Raw genomic sequence first — 17,045 nt, 5'->3', positions numbered from 1 at the left:
ATTGTATCCAGCCAGGATGTTGTGCATTTGTTGAAACCTGACTCCATATCCTCTGTTTCAGGATCTCCCTTCCTACTTGTGCCCTTGTCAATTCTGTGCTTTGGGAACAACCCTAGAATCTCAAATAGCACAGTAATCAATAGGTCCCCCATCTGAATCCTTCCTAAAAAGGCAGTACTGAACTCAGAGTGGAAAATCTGTCCTTTGTTGATAATGGAGCCATGGCTGTGGTTCTGCTGATGCACTAAAATTTCATTTTCAACCCACAGGGACTGTGGGGACTGTGGGGCTTTTGGACACAGTGCCAGGATCAGAAGAGGCCCCGTGAAGTGCTGGGATGGGGCACTGACCCCACAACCCTTGGGGCCAAAAGAGGAGGTGAACAAAGCACCAAGAGACCTGAAAATCTCCACAACACAGGGGAGTTTATCCAGCCTGAGGGCAGAAGGACTCATGCAAAGGTGAGCATAGGAAGGGCTGTGGGGAGTCACATTGAATGGCCACACCTTCCAGTCCTGATGCCTCAGATTCTAACCAAACACTGCATTTGCTGTGGCTTGGGTGGGGTCCTGCTCAGATAGTAAGGGGTCTTCTTCGTGGGGCATGCCCCTAGGGTTGAATTACACTCACCTGTCCCTTGTAGTCCTGCCCCTTCTGCCCTTTTGTGGAGAGAACTTTCTAAGAACAAGTGTCTCCCCAATAAAATCTCACTTCCAAACGTGCTCACTCTCTCTCATCAGACTCTCCTTTCTCTTGCTCCCCCTTTTGGGCTACCTGAGGCTAAGAGCTGGGAAAGCTGTCCTGAAGCTTGTGTAAATGTAAATTGTATCTGTGTTTTATTTGGTGTCCCTGTCAGGAGAAATCTTAAGGTCAGCTGCCTACATTGGACAGGGGTGGCAGGTGGTACCTGGAACCAGGGACCACTTGGGGTGAATTTTTAGGTAGATTTGGTTGAGCATACTTAAGAAGTTCAGTGAACCATGTTTTGAGGTCTTAGAAGATGCAGACAGTCTGAGAGCCCGGGATGTTAAAGAAATAATGGGTTATTCCACATCTTCAGAAAAAGAAATTTACTTAATGATCCTGGAGACTCTAATCAACCAGAGAGGAAAACAGGTCAGGAGGGCCCAGCTGGTTCAATTCCTGAAAACAGTTAATGATGTAAGCCCATGGTTGTGTGAGGAAGAGTCACCAGATTGTGTACTTGGGAGAGGCTAGGTAGAAAATTGTCTAAAATCTGCTTCTCTGCCAAGCTATCTAAGAGTACAATTGACAACATTAAAAAGTCTGGACTGCTTTAGAAATGTGTCTTTTGAAGATCAGTAGGAGAACTAATGGTTTTTGGAAGACTTTTTAAAGGGCTGCAGAAAGCCACTAGAAGTTTGATCAGGAGAAGCAGCCTGAGGCTGTGACCAGGTGATTTTCACTATCTATAGCAGGGCTGAGGGTGGAGTCAATTCTCTCCCAGTCTGTAGCTTGCCAACCTCAGACAGAGGGCCTCAGGGCAAGACCTAAAACCAAGCTTTCAGTAAGAGCTGAACAGGACAGAACCAGTGATTTAGAAGGGCACCAACCAAACTCCATGGTAGGGGCATGTACTAGAGAGGAAGCCAGACCTGACTGGATTTCTGTGAGGTTGATTCAAGATGGAGGGGAAGAAAATGGACAGGAAGACACTAATGAAGCTGAGCCACAGTCTGAGGAAACTCAGCCAGAAGGTGAGAATGAGCTAGAGGAAGGTTTCGGTAGATTACCTCTGGCTGGCCCTGTGCCCGCTATTCGGATCCAGCCACTCTGCTCCTGAGTATGAGGTTTAATAACTACTCTGAATTGGCAGTAGGCATGCTTGTGCTCCTCCAACGTGGCCTTAGAATAGTGCTGGAAGCAGAGGAGGACATTACAGGTTTTTAACTTTTTCCAGTCTTTGAGCAGGTTAATAAGCAAAATCACCCTGTCCCCATGATGCTGTAGTTCCTTTTAAGACTGTAAAGGAGCTCAAAAGCACTTGCTGTACTTATGGTCCAAAGTCAGCCTTTGTTCAAAGTCAGCTGATTCCTTGTGCAATGAGCCCTTACACCATGTGACTGGATTTCAGTGGCCAAAGCATCTTGATTAGGGGTGACTACCTTCCTTGGCTGTCTCACTGGACTGATGATTTCACTGAACAGGCTGAGAGACACTGGAGGCAAGGCTTTGATGTCCCTTTGGTGATGTTAACTGGAACTGGAGAATTTTCAGATTTAGAAAGGCAGTTAAATTATGATCTGGCCAGATATGATGAAATTACTGCATGTGCCAAAAGGGCGTGGGGAGAGCCAACTAATCAGGATGAATCAACCTTGGATTTTAGTCCTAGCAAAGAGGGACACAGGAGCCACTTTCAGATTTCACAGCAGGTCTATGCCAGGCAGCAAAGAGATCCAGAGGAGACTTGAATACCTCTGAATTCCTAGTCAGGCAGCTGGCATTTAAAAGCTAATAAAGTTTTTCAGGAAGTCCTCCCACCCCAATGGGAAAAGGGGACTGACTCTGAGTTCACTCGCCTTTGTGATGATGTGGGTTCCACACAGGTACAGGGCTTGATGCTGGCCTAGGCTCTGAAGCAGGTACTACAACCTCAGGCTGGGAGAGCCCTTCTCGCAGGTGGTGTTTCAGTTGTGGTAGAGCTGGGCCTATGGTTTGGGACTGCTGGTCTCCGCACAATAGGGCAGAGACTGAGAAACTGATGTGACACCATTTTTGAGAAAGCAGCCTCTACCTCAGAGCAAAGCCTGTCCAAGGAAGGGGGCGTGACCCTTGTCCTTGGAAAAATCCAGAGAGCTCCTAGCCACATGTCTGTCTTGCCCAGACATCAGTGTTCACATATCTCCATTTTTTCAGGCTCCAAACTCAAATTGAGGAGCTCCATGTTTCTCCTTCCTGTTTCCCTGCGAAATCACCTGCCTGTGGATCAGAATCCACATCACCCCAGACTCTGTCTCTGAATAGGGACAACCATGTCAGTGCCATCTGGAGATGGGAGTGTCCAGTTGATAAATCTTGGCTAAACCACAACAGAGTCATTCTGGACCCTGGCAACACATGTTCCCAGACACAGAAAATGGGGACTGGGTGTGAAGGACAAGAGCTCCTTCCACCAGCTGAGGTGGTTCCACAACTGCTCACAGTTAGGAGAACCCAGAGAGAGGTGAGAAGCCCCAATGTTCAGGCCTCCAAATCGAAAGTGACTTCTTTGATCTGGGAACACAATTTCACCCATTTATTATGGTAGTATGGGAAATACAATGATATCCTGTACTACAACAAATGAATGATCTTAATTGCCACGTGGACATCACCTGAGACATTCGGGCTGTCCAAGTCATTACAATTGAGCACCAGGACACAACAAATGCAGTTTGCAGGAGAGGCAAGGTACAAAGGCATATGCCTATTGAGCACTCCAACGATGTACACAGTAAAACATGGGGAAAATTGGATGAGGATTCAGAGAAACGTCAAAACATGATTATCATGAGGGGCGAGGAACAAGAAAGGAAAGGCCAGGGAAATTGTCCACAATGCTTTCCATGGCCACACTCGAGAGTCAAGAAGGTCCACTGCAGTCCGGGACAGAGGTCCCAGTGATCAGGAGGTGTTACACTCCATGCGGTCATAGGACAAGAGGGACAAACTTGAGCCTTCTACTTCTGTTCCACTTCAGTCTCTCCACCTGCATATCCACGCCATTTGTCATCCCATAGACAGCCTGTGGAGGGTGACATGAGCACTTTGGACAATCCCCTGGAAAGCCCATTCAGAGGAGTCTCTCCTCTGAGTTCTGGACAGGCGGCTGTGCGTCAGAGGCAGGGTCTGTGGCTGTGCCAGAGCTTTCTGAAGTCCCAGCCTTTGCTCCTACTCCATAGCTAGAAAGGTCCTGTGACCCTGGTGACACCTGCTCCTGCATCATTGCTTCCTCAGCCCGAGAGACCCTGCAAGTCATGGGAGCCCCAAAGGCCATTCTTCCCTGCTATGGTGTGCCTCACTCCATGTCACTGTCCTCAGAGGAGGAGGACACCTGAAGGTCTTCATAGAGGACACTCACTGGCTCATGGGAGCTGGGACTCTCCGACTCATCAAGGTAGGGGGGAGTGTCAGCAAGAGCACTGGTCTTTGCATTGGGAGAGGAAGGGAGATCGGCAATGAACCTGGATCTCCACCAGTTCTTGTGCATTCTCTTGAAGAGCATTCGGAGGGGCTGTCGGGGAACACAGCTGGGTGCTGCTGGACTTGATTTGGTGCACGGCTCGACTGAATTCAGGAAAGGGCTTTCCTTGGGAGGGCAAGATCCATGCTGGAATCATGGGCTGGAGTTTTTCTGGTCACCTGGGGTGACACTTTGAGTCCGATACCACTTGTATCTTGCCAAGCAGGCAGAGACTTCCGAGCCTCCGAGCCTGGCCTGCAGGTGTTCCCCCGTGGAGTGGGACTGTGCCCCGACCTGAGTTTCTTTGGGGAGTTCTGGTCAGTGTGGAGGTGGACCTGAGCTTGTCTCTTGCCTGGGGCCTGGAGGCTGAGTTTGTGGCCCTGGCCCTGTGGACATGCTGCAGGCTGCAGGCAGGGCTCTTTGCTCACATCAGGACACCTGGCTAGTGATGGAGGGTGGAGCACATGGCCCCCTCCGAGAATATTGGCAGAAGTCTGGGCAATTTTAGAGGAGAAAACCTCTGGGGTTTCAGGTGCTTTCTTCCCCAGGAGGGCAGGGTTCTGCCCTGAGTGCCTTGCTGCCGGCTGGATGGTGCCAGGGATGCTCACATCCTGTTTTTTCTTTATCCCGGGACCTGAGTAGAGTCCACGTTTGGGTCTCTGAAAGGGATGTGCGCTAGTGAAGGTGAAACTCTCATCTGAGCTCTGGACACAAGGCTGACTCTCAAACCCAGAGCCCGGGACACACCTCGTCCTGGTCGTGTGGATGGGCAGTGGCCTGCTGGGTTTCTGGAGGAAAAGCAAACACAGAAAACTTTCCTGAGTCCCTGCACTCAAGCACCAACAAGGCCCACCTAAACAGGAATTCGGCTACAGAACATAGAGTGGAACAGGAAAGCAAGTCTATCAGCCCAGGAATGGAAAAGGGGTGCTCCACCTACACCTCCATGGCTATCAGCCAGCGACCCATTCCAAGAACAACTTGACACGTTTCAGGGCACATTGGGAAATATCCCGTTCTTAATCGGAGGTCTCGTGCATTGAGATGGGCAGGGCTCATTTGTGTGTTCTTGCGTGGGATGGCGATGGCTAATGCTCCTCTCAGCAGATGTGGCCACTGAGGAGTTGGCCTCCAGAAGCTGAGAGTGTTCCCCCACTTTCCATAGGAATATGCCTGCATTGAAGATTGTGTGCCTTGAGACTTTGGAGTCAACTCTGCCCCCATGAGCCCATGCACCATGGCATGGGGAAGATGAAACAAGTACCACACAAGATTGGAAAGAGCAAATGTGAAAGACCCCCAAGCTTGAGTCCCATTGGGCTTAAATGTTGATAGCAAATCCCTCAGGCAGAAGGGCCACAGAGAAGGAACTTATCAAGCTTCTCCGGGACACCAAAAGAGCAGGCCACCATGCACATACTCACCCTTAGGTAGGCACTGGGTTCTGTCTCTTCCTTCCATTTGGGTTGCTGCCTCTCCTGGGGTCTCCTATGGGTACTCCATGTCTGGAGTAGAGCCTTTCCCCGTTCCTCTTCTTGCCTGCAGAACACATGATGGTATTTGGATGGATGCAGAGGAGGGAGCGAAATGAGAGGTGCCCGTTTTCTTAGTGTCTCCTGTGCTACCCTGGGTTCTCCCCGAAGTCTGTGCCTTTCCTCCTACAACACCCCGTCCCTATGTCCAGGCAGCCCTTCTCCTTTCCCACTCAAGTTCCTAGTGCTGTCCTGACCCCCTTCCCTTTCTGAATTGAATGCACAGGAGAATGTGCTGCAGGCTGTGGCTTTGGGACATGGAGTCCTTGTCTATCTCTCTCCATTGACGCAGTCATTAGCTGCACGTGGATGTGTGGAGATGACTCTGTGGAGAAGGAGAGACACCACCCCGCTGGAGTTCCATGCCCGAGGCTTGGATCCCAGCTTTCCCATCCCTCACCTCTGCACCAGGCCCATCATTCTGGCTGGCTGCTCACAGCTCCCTGTGTTCTGGAGATTCCTAGGCTTGCTTGGTGCCTGGTTCTCCTTCTCCTTCTTTGGGCCCAAGGGTTGTGGGGCCAGCGCGCCATCCCAGCGCTTGATGGGGCATCTTCTGCTCCTCGCAGTGTGTCCAAAAGCCCCACAGTCCTTACACTTCAGCTGTCGGTGGAAAAGCACAAGTTGTCAGGAGTCAGCCCAACCACAACCAGCTCTGCCCTTTTACAGACCAAGAGAGATTTTAAGTCTTAGTTTCCTCTCGTTTTAGGTCAGGCACTCAGGCCTGTGAACCATGAATTTCTAGGGATTTTAAGGTCCTAGAACACGTTTGTGGAATCACCTATTATTCAGGGGCACTGGAAGGAAGGTTTGGATGTTACAACTTGAGGACCCTGGGCCAGATTTCAACAACAGGACAAACGTTGGGATGCATGGGTTTCAAGTGGTTCCAAAAGATGACTTCTCCCATCCTAGGAAAGGACCCTGCTGAGAGGAGGTGCCGGGGCAGGTGCTCGTGTGTTGGAATGGGAGAATTGGGTGGTAGAGGCAATCTGAGAGGACGTAACCAAGATTCTGACCTGTGTCGCCCCCTGGCTTCCCATTGCCTCCAATGTCCACTTACCCTGGGGTCCTCCTCCTCAGGGGGAGGAGCCCTATGCCCCACAGCTTCCCTCTGCTGGTGCTTCTTATTCTGGATTTGAATGAACCTCGGGGCCAGAGGCTGTGAGGCATGCTCTGCTGACTTTCTCATGTTCTTCCAGTCAGGTCCCATCCCCTCAGATGCTGACATTGGGCTTTCCTAGGTCCAAGAGATAAGAAAAAAGTGTCATGACCGAAGTCGAGATGGGAACTTTCATTTATTCTCCACATTTTGGCATGGAGCACATCGCATGATCTGGGGAGCCCAGTAGAATAGGTGGAGCACAGATGGGTGCCCGATCAAGGGAGAGTAGGCCAACTACTGCGTTTGACAAAAATAAGATACTCCATGCCCTTAGAATTATAGCAGAGTGAATGCATGATTCCTGTAGGTACAATAAAGCAATCTTAACCAAACGGAACAATTTGCCTCTATCAAAATGATAACCAAAAGAGGAAAGGTGAAGAGAGGTAAACCTAGTTCAAACCTAGAGAGATCAAAAGGAATTTCATCTCAATACAGAGATTTGCAGAGCATGATTATCCAGAGTTATTCTTGACAAAGTCAGAAGTCATGAGCTAGAAATGCTAGTCGATATCCAAGAATGTCCTTGCATATCTGACCGAAGCCGATTGACCTTGAAAAATATTTCCAAATTAATGATACAGAGAGCAAACTCAGGAGCGCTTCAGTGGTAATAAACCTAACCAAATAGAGAAGCTGAGGACTAGTAGATATGCAAGAATGTCCTTGAATATCTGACCCAAACAAATAGACCGTGAAATATATTTGCAAATTAATGATACAGAGAGCAAGCTCTGGATTGGTTCAGTGGTAATGAACCTAACCAAATAGAGACGCTGAGGACGTGGTGGGTTCAACATTGAATTTCACCCAACCCAGCCTTGAAAAAGTTCTAGAGAAAGGTTTCTTAAACTCTTCTACATAAAGAAAGGGAAAAAAAATCATCCCCAAGGCATGATGTGGGGTCACGATGATTCTCTACCATCACATGATATAAGAAAAACAGAGCAAGACAATGATAGCTATTAAGGGGCAGAGAAGAATGAAATTCTGACATTTTCCAAACAAGCTATGGATGGAACCAGTGTATATCCTTTGCTAGACATGCCAAACCAGTGTTTGTTACTAGGTGTGGATACTAAGGGGAGAAGCTACCCTAAAGGGGGAAGGGGGAAGGCGAGAGGTGGGTGGGGGGAGGGGGGAGGGGGGAGGGAATGGAAGAGCAGGTCAGAAGAGAGGGGAAAATGGGTAGAGGAAGGCTGGGTGAGGATGACCCAGGACTTCTATGTGCCTGTGTGGAAACAGCACAGGGAATAACATTGCTCTATCCACTGGAGGTATTCCCTATCCTACCCAAGGATCCATGGTAAACTACAGCAGTTTTCATACACATTGACCCACCTCCTCACAGGTATCAGAATGCTGCAGTAAATATTCTCTGAAATTGCAATAGTTCTGAGGTGATTTGAACCTTCAATGACCTATTTGATCCTCTTCAGCATAAAGAAACACTCTTGAAGAATTAATTCCACAAGCACCTCCCCCTCCATCCTTAACATTTTCCCCATCTATATGTCTTCTAAGGAATCTTCTGTAAACTACCTGGGCAAAGAAAACCAACCTGAGACCCCACTGTTCTGCTGTCTCCTGTCAGCAGTTGGTCAGACAGGCGAGAGCTGTACACAGAGCCCAGGAAGAGATGCAGCCTCCTGGATGCCAGCCGGAAGGGGCAGTGAGGAAAGGTGGCTTCTGGGAACTTGTATCCTCCCCCAGGATCACATGATGCAACACGTCATCTTCAATACCACAGGTGCAATTTTAGGCCAAAATTCAGTGACTCACACCTTGGATTTCCATGACTCTACCAAGAGTGAAGATTTGCCAGCCTTTTCGAGTCAGTACTTTCCTTTACAGAGGTTTGAAATCCATTGTTTGAATGACATTGAGGTGCTGGGAAGAGATCAGAGGCCAGTTGACCTAAGGGCCTTGGAGTTTTTACAAGTTTGGCTCTCTGGGGTATCAACTGTTTTTAATGCTGCCATTTTAACATAAGGGTTCCAGAATTCAAAGAAATGCTGCCCAATGCTTTCATACTTTATGTGACATATATAAGCTCTGCATTGCATTGACTCTACATTTCATTGGAAGAGTATTTCTTTTTCTGCTGGGTTTGGAAAGACATTTGTGGACGTGCAAGTGCCCAGAATGACCACAGGGCTGAAGGAGAGCCTGCTGCTGAGGGCTGATGTCCCTGGTTTCTCATCCAAATCTGGTGGGCTTCTGAGCTCCCTTGGAGGAAATGGGTGTGTTTCTGGCTTCAGCTCCCTGGCCCCGCCCCCAGGGAATCCCCTCAGGCCCTCACCTGGGCCAATCCTGCAATGTTGCTGGAGAGGAGAAATACCCCTGTGTAAGTCTCATGGGTCCCTGACCAGCAGGATTTTCCAGCACTCTACCAGGGCTCTTGTGCTGGTGTCGCTTCCTTTGGAGTTCACTATGGAATTCGTGCACACAGATTTGCACTTCTCAATACACAGGCCTATGGGTGCACAGTTCAGAACACCTGGTACCTCAGTAGCTTTGCTAATCTTCAATATCACAGAAAAGTGAATGCAGCCTCTACTCCCAAAGTCCCTGTAGGGGTTTTCCTTTTTTGTTGTTAAATATTTTTACTTGTTCATGGACCTTTTGTTTATGCATTTATGTATGTGCAGAGCTTAAAATCAAAACACACTCGCCCATGGGTGGGAGGCCAACGCTCTGCAACTGAGCAACAACCCCAGCCCCATCTTTTCATAGTTCTTGAAATAATGGGTAGAATCAATTTTAAGCTAGCTACATTTTCCCAGTTCAAAACCATCATGAAAATCTATCAGGAAAGAAGTCAAAATAATGGAATTGAAGAAAGAATGGAAATGTTTGTTTTTCATGAATAGTTTTTAAAAAATACCAACTCAATGCATGTAATATTAGTAGGCTCCATTCATAACTGAAATTACATATGAACACACAGGCACATGCATAGGAATAGACACGTGAACATGTCCACAAACACACTCACGCACACACAAACACCCCCCACCCCCACCCCCACAAACACATGTGCACACATAAGCAGCTAGAATTCTTTTTTTTGGAATTATTTTTGGTTTGTTTTTTTGGTGAGAGGAGATCCAAATGCATCCCATTACCACTTGCCTGCTGCCCTACTTGAAAGTTGATGAAGCAACTGGACCTCCCTAAGTAAATATACTTGAACCATCGTTGTAATGAATCTGCTTCATTACTTCTGGTGTTCACAAGGAGTCTTTGGAGAGCAGGCCCCCTTCAGCACTCCAGGCTGTGAACTGGCCACACCCAAATCTTTCTCATCTCCTTAAGTTCTCAGAAGGTATTGTGGATCTGACACCAAGGCAGTGGGTGTGCTGGGTTGACTGCTAATCATGTGAGTATATGGAAAATTCCCTCTTTGGAATCCATCTCAGAAGGGTAAGTCTCTCTCTTCCACTTGAGGTCACGCAGGAAATTCCACTAGTCATTGATGGTGGAGTCGAGGAAGCAGCTTCCCTCCACAGGTGAGAGCAGTCTCCTGAGGATGACTTGACTTAGCCCAATTCTTCTCCATTAAATGCACCTGATGCTCAAGTCCTCTTAGGGTTCTTCTCTACATGCAAGTTCCGAAGAGTGACCCTGGACACATGGACACTTAACACGTAACAGTTTCTTTCAATCCACTTTGGGCTGCTAGAGAAAAAACTATCTGCCCGGAAGAGTCTTTCTATGGGTGGCTCTGGGCTGTGGAATATGGGAAACACCTGCTAGGTGAATGCAGCTCTGCTCAGTCTGAGCCCCAGAGCCCCTCAGTCAATGAAGAAAGTGGAGGAAGAGGTTCTATGTCCAGGAGAGAACAGAATGCATCCTAGTCAAGGCTAAAGCAAAGTGTTTGTGTCCATGGACCCAATTCAGTGCCTCCAAAGGTCCCCATTTGGGAAACCCAATTGTTACAGGTCAGAACCCTTCCCAGGGAGAAGGGGGAGTTGACTCAGGACCCATGGTATGCGTGGCATGCAGGATAGAAGAGAATCCCAACAGGACACAGTTGAGCACACAGACGGAGTTTTAGGTTAGGATAAATAATGCTGAGAGGGGTGGAAGGCAGCAGCCAATGCAGGCTGGGATGGATGATATGGCCAGGCTGGTGGAGAGCACGGATCTTGTGGGCTTGCATGCCACTCAGCATGCAGATCCATGACTAGGACAGAACAGGAAGGCTCCAGAGCCAACACGTGTGCTGGAGTCAAATTGTTGTTCAACTTTGCATTGGCCCAAATGACACAGATGACTCTGCAAGTAGGGGAGAGCCCAGGTAGACTTGAGAGTCAGGGATATTGGATAAGAACATTGCAGTTCCTAATGTCATCCACCTGAGATGGTCTTTCTAATGGATGGAAGCTACCTCCATGCATGGAGGATCAAGGAGCACAAGGGACTCCTGCTGGGAGCTCAGAAGAAAGAGAGACATTCTCTGAGAAGGTTTCCTTAGGACAGGCTTCCTCACCTCCTCAGCCTGCAGGGAGTCCACCCACCGCCCCCTCTCTCTCCACGTCAGATCCACCAATCCCTTCTCAGAAATTCATGGACTAGCTGGATGAGGAAGTTCAGGGCATATCTCTTTGAACTTCTGGAGAGCTGCTTTGCGTGCTTTTCCCAGTTTCCATCTGTGGCACACGAGAGGCCTGGGAGCAGCTACAATTCTTAGGGTGTCTAATTACCAAGAGTTTATTGCTCCAGAACATGTAGAAAACCTTAGTACACTGTGGCCATTTCCAGGCTGTGGTGCTGGGAGGGTGTTTTGAAAATATATGTTTCATTGGTCTTTTTTCACTTGGAAAAGTAAAAGGACTAAGAGAAGTGCTGTTGTTTTGTGTGAGTGGTGTGTGTGCATGTTACTATTGGAGGGCTTGTTTCTGTTTGTGTGTGCAAATACACCTGTGGGTTTAGAAGCCTTTTGTTACAGATGTTTTCATATGAAGGAAGATCCAGAAAGTCTTAGAGGTTGCATGTTTTCAAAGCAGTATTCCCATTTCAGCCACCTGCATGGGAAACAGAAACATTTTCACGCTTTCACGGTTTCCCATGTTATACTGATAGGGAGATCTTCAAATCACTCTCAGACCACACTTTGCCATTCCAAAGAAGCCTTTATTGTGGGCCAGCAGGGGACACTCTACTCTCTAAAAGCCAGCTAGTCAGAGTGGCACACCCCCTTCTCTTTGGCCTCCTACTGAAGCCAGAAACACACCAAAGGTATGTTTCGGGGATTTACCCAATGCAAGCAAGCCAAGTCTCAGAAGCAGGAGAATGCAGTCAGGTGACAGGAGGCTAAGCCAATCCACATGATCCCAGTTACCCCAGGTACACCAAAAGCACCAGATACCCCAGATACACCAACAGTGCCCAGTCACCCCAGTTACAGAAACAGAGCCCAGTTACCCCTAGTTGCACAGAGCCCAGTCACCCAGTTATACAAACAGAGCCCAGTTACCCCAATTGAAGAAACAGAGCCCAGATACCCCAGTTACAGAATCACTGCCCACTTAGATAGCTCATGTTCTAGAGGGTCTCCACAACAGAAGGAAAAACCACTTGCCCCAGTCATGACCTTTCTAGTTGCTATAACACTTTAACAGAATGGAGTTCCTAAACAAAATGGATTCAATAGACTGAAGACATTGGTCTCATCACGACCAATAGGTAGTGGCTGTCTTTTTGGGGAGATTGTCCTCCAGGTTTCAAATTGGAATGGAAAAATTCACAAAGAACCATACCAGCCTGTTGCAGCAATATGAAAGGAGGAAGAAAGGAGGGGTTGCACTATGTTTTCTGTCACCTTTGAGATAAGTGTGCACAAATTGCTCAGGTGCCTCGGGATCTGAGCAAGGTCCCCTTGCCCTGTGATCTGAGAAGTGCAGTCTTGTCTCTGGAATTCTTGGTGAACCAGAATGAGAGGGAAGACGAAGAGGAGCACATGCTGGGGCTCCTAAAAGAACCTGAACCAACACAGATACCAGTTCTGATGGACAGAGGTTTCACCTTGGGTATTCACTGGGACTTTTCCTAGGAGCACATGGAGGATTCTGTAGGGTGTGTCTACAATAAAACTGAGAGTTGATATGCAGGTTGTAGATTGACCTGGAATGTCTGTAGGGGGCTCAAGGGTCTGACTCCTCCCCTACCATTGCATTCTGTAAGAATTCCATGTCTCCATGCGCCAGGGCACAGAAAGCCCCACAACCCGTTTTTAATCTCACTGTCACATGCACACAGGTGACTGATCCACCTCTGCGCATCAGAGAATCAGGCTCCATTTCAGGGACATTCTTGGCCCTATGCCTGCTCAAGGGGGAGATCAGGGGCACTCCTACTAATGGACGTGAAATGCATCATAGGCATGCCTTTTTCTGGTCCAGTCATGGCTCTGGCACCCGGGTGTTCTGCACACCTTTATTTAGACCCAAGTATGCGGGAGATGGGCCCAGAACAAAGTACTCCTGAGTGCACACTGTGGAGCCGGTACCATTCCTTCATCCTCTGCATTGTCCAGACTAATCCCCCTACCTCTCCACCCCTTCTTTCCCTTTCTAAATGTGCATCACTTGGTGAAGGTTGCTCACAGCATGGGTGGGAGAAGGAACTCCTATGATAGTTGGGGGGCCCAGGACAGACTCCTGTATATATGGCACTCTCCACATCTGGAGTGGAACTAGGAAATGTATAGGAAAGCCCACACTGAGGGAAAAATCAAATCTGAATATAGAATGCATCTCAAGAGCTGCCTTCCCCAGACATCAGTGTTCACATATCTCCATTTTTTCAGGCTCCAAACTCAAATTGAGGAGCTCTCTGATTCTCTTCCCTGTTTTCCTGCAAAATCACCTGCCTGTGGATCAGAATCCACATCACCCCAGACTCTGTCTCTGAATAGGGACAGACATGTCAGTGCCACCTGGAGACGGGAGTGTTCAGTTGATAAATCTTCGCTAAGATACCACAGAGTCATTCTGGACCCTGGACACACATGTTCCCAGACATAGGAAACGGGGACTATAGCAGGGCTGAGGGTGGAGTCAATTCTCTCCCAGTCTGTAGCTTGCCAACCTCAGACAGAGGGCCTCAGGGCAAGACCTAAAACCAAGCCTTCAGTAAGAGCTGAACCAGACAGAACCAGTGATTTAGAAGGGCACCAACCAAACTCCATGGTAGGGGCGTGTACTAGAGAGGAAGCCAGCCCTGATTGGATTTCTGTGAGGTTGATTCAAGATGGAGGGGAAGAAAATGGACAGGATGATACTAATGAAGCTGAGCTACAATCTGAGGAAAGTCAGCCAGAAGGTGAGAATGAGCTAGAGAAAGGTTTTGGTAGTTTACCTCTGGCTGGCCTTGTGCCTGCTATTTGGATTCGACCACTCTGCTCCTGAGTATGAGGTTTAATAACTACTCTGAATTGTCAGTAGGCATGTTTATGCTCCTCCAACGTGGCCTTAGAATAGCGCTGGAAGCAGGAGAGGACATTACAGGTTTTTAACTTTTTCCAGCCTTTGAGCAGGTTAATAAGCAAAATCATCCATTCCCATGATGCTGTAGTTCCTTTTAAGACTGTAAAGGAGCTCAAAAGCACCTGCTGTACTTATGGTCCAAAGTCAGCCTTTGTTCAAAGTCAGCTGATTCCTTATGCAATGAGCCCTTACACCATGTGACTGGATTTCAGTGGCCAAAGCATCTTGATTAGGGGTGACTACCTTCCTTGGCTGTCTCACTGGACTGATGATTTCACTGAACAGGCTGAGAGACACTGGAGGCAAGGCTTTGATGTCCCTTTGGTGATGTTAACTGGAACTGGAGATTTTAGAATGGCAGTTAAATTATGATCTGGCCATATATGATGAAATTAATTCATGTCCTAAAAGGGCGTAGAGAGAGCTACCTAATCAGGATCAATCAACCTTGGATTTTAGTTTAATCAAACAGGGACAGAGGAGCCACTTTCAGATTTCACAGCAGGTCTATGCCAGGCAGCAAAGAGATCCAGAGGAGACTTGAATGCCTCTGAATTCCCAGTCAGGCAGCTGGCATTTAAAAGCTAATGAAGTTTTTCAGGAAATCCTCCCACCCCAATGGGAAAAGGGGACTGAGTCTGAGTTCATTTGCCTTTGTGATGATGTGGGTTCCACACAGGTACAGGGCTTGATGCTGGCCTAGGCTCTGAAGCAGGTCCTACAACCTCAGGCTGGGAGAGCACTTCTCGCAGGTGGTGTTTCAGTTGTGGTAGAACTGGGCCTATGGCTCAGGACTGCTGGTCTCCGCACAATAGGGCAGAGACTGAGAAACTGATGTGACACCATTTTTGAGAAAGCAGCCTCTACCTCAGAGCAAAGCCTGTCCAAGGAAGGGGGCGTGACCCTTGTCCTTAGAAAAACCCACAGAGAGCTCCTTGGCATATACCCACCCTGCTGAGTTCTTTGTCTGTAAATAACAGGAGAGATCTGCAGCACCAGGTGTCCCTGACTCAGTAGGCTAGGTGAGAACCCATAACAACCCCCTAGCAACCAACAATCAGCATGAGACAGGTAAAATATCTGGGATGCCAGATGACCCTCCCGTAGTTCATGATGGTTGATAACATGTTGGGAAACCATGTAGTTCAGCATGAACACACCTTGTGGCCTAAACCAATCAGTTCAAAGAAATCCTCCTCTTGTACTAATCAATCACCCTTACCCAGCTTGTTCCCACCAGTGAATGTGCTAATCATGTTTCAGAGTTGTTGTGTGAAGCATGTGAAGTCCCTGCCTTCCCCAAAGAGTGTATAAAACTGCTGCAAACTCTGGGTTCGGGGCCTCTCAGCGTCACCAGTTGCTGTGTGCGCAGGGGACTGAGCTAGCTCGCAATAAACACCTCTTTGCTGCTTACATCTCTTGGTCTCTGGTGGTCTTCTGGGGGTCCTGAACTCGAGCATAACAAGACCTCTCTTGGTTTGTGCAGACAGTGCTGCCAGAGAGATGATCACATAGCATGGGAAGATTTGGGTAGATATGGCAGCAGCTCATAGCCACTTCTGACCTCACTTCTGCCTTCTTCAGCACTGGGAAATTGGGAACAGGGCCTGCCCTAGGTCCACCAAACAGTCGGGGTGCTGCAGTGTACACCTGAAGAGGAGTTGCAGACTCCAAAGTCATCAGGGCTGGCCATGCCAGCTCGTCACTACTATCAGCTGGCTCCATAGATACACTTACAGCCAACCTTGAGAGAAACTAATGCCTGAAATAGGGCCATAAGGAGTCCCTACTGGGGTTTGTGGGCCATTACTGCCAAATACTGTAGGCCTAATTCTGGGGTTAAACAACTTAAAAAAGGGAATTCAGGTGCTGCCAGGAGCAATTAATTCCAATTTTAGAGATAGATTGGCATCACTGTACAATCGGACCCTGCCACTCAGCTCTCTATTAGAGATGTGTTAACACAGCTAATACTTTTGCTTTGTCACTCTATGGATAGCCCAGATGAGATCTCAACTTCACGGTCCCTTACCAAGTATACTGGGCTCAATTAGTTTTGTAGAGTGCCCTCTTCTGAATCTTAAAATCAATCATAAAAAATTTTGGGGTTTGGCAGATACTGGGACTGTTAGATGTGTTCTGCCTAGTAAATTCTGCTCTAAGAGCTGTCCTTTGCATATTGCACCCACCAACTTGGAGGGGATAGGTCAGATCTCTCAGCCTGCACAAAGTGCTCAGTATCTTCACAGGGAAGATAGAGATGGTAACTCTGGGATTTTCAAGCCTTATATCTTAGGCAACTTACCAATAAATTTGTGGGGCCATGATAGTCTAAGGAGCCTCCAAATTCTATCATGTCATCTGAGGGACTTAATCAAAAATTCATTCTTAGAGATATTGAGGGAAATTTACAAGATTTACCTATAACCCAATTTACCTATAACCCAATCTTCCCAACAGAGATTAATTACTACACCCAGCCAAAATTTTTGGTAGGGGTCCTGACTTTATCCCCAACCCAGAGAACAGCAGAAAAAAATAATTGGCTCACAGCAGAGCCAATCTGGGTCAGTCAGTGGCCCTTAACAGGAAACAACTTGAAATAGCCCACATGCTAGTTCAGGAGCCACTTCAGGCTGGCCATTCACAACCTACTCTCAGTCCTTGGAACA

General features: G+C 48.0%; 1 protein-coding gene across 1 annotated transcript; it reads right to left on the bottom strand.

Moving 5' to 3' along the window:
• Positions 1-4,021: 4,021 nt before the first annotated feature.
• LOC143397419 (protein FAM90A3-like) lies at positions 4,022-16,098 on the bottom strand. The gene is made up of 7 exons (XM_077109239.1): positions 15,938-16,098; positions 13,054-13,210; positions 6,779-6,955; positions 6,119-6,318; positions 5,611-5,725; positions 4,392-4,974; positions 4,022-4,290 (listed from the first exon to the last, which is right to left on the bottom strand). Exons 1-7 carry the CDS (start codon positions 16,096-16,098, stop codon positions 4,022-4,024), a joined length of 1,662 nt encoding a protein of 553 aa, XP_076965354.1.
• Positions 16,099-17,045: the final 947 nt, after the last annotated feature.

Source organism: Callospermophilus lateralis, chromosome 4 (genome assembly GCF_048772815.1).
Source record: "Callospermophilus lateralis isolate mCalLat2 chromosome 4, mCalLat2.hap1, whole genome shotgun sequence".
NCBI classification, from domain to species: Eukaryota; Metazoa; Chordata; class Mammalia; order Rodentia; family Sciuridae; genus Callospermophilus; species Callospermophilus lateralis.
This window is presented reverse-complemented; position numbering and strand designations above follow the sequence as displayed.

What these genes read in the sequence shown, in the direction of transcription:
- LOC143397419 (XM_077109239.1), bottom strand. Translation starts at nt 16,098, where the DNA reads ATGGAGCCAGCTGATAGTAGTGACGAGCTGGCATGGCCAGCCCTGATG. An exon ending in CTGAGGAGGAGGACCCCAGG is followed by an intron (nt 6,319 to 6,778) that starts GTAAGTGGACAT and finishes TTCCACCGACAG; the next exon opens with CTGAAGTGTAAGGACTGTGG. An exon ending in ATGATGGGCCTGGTGCAGAG is followed by an intron (nt 5,726 to 6,118) that starts GTGAGGGATGGG and finishes TGTGTTCTGCAG; the next exon opens with GCAAGAAGAGGAACGGGGAA.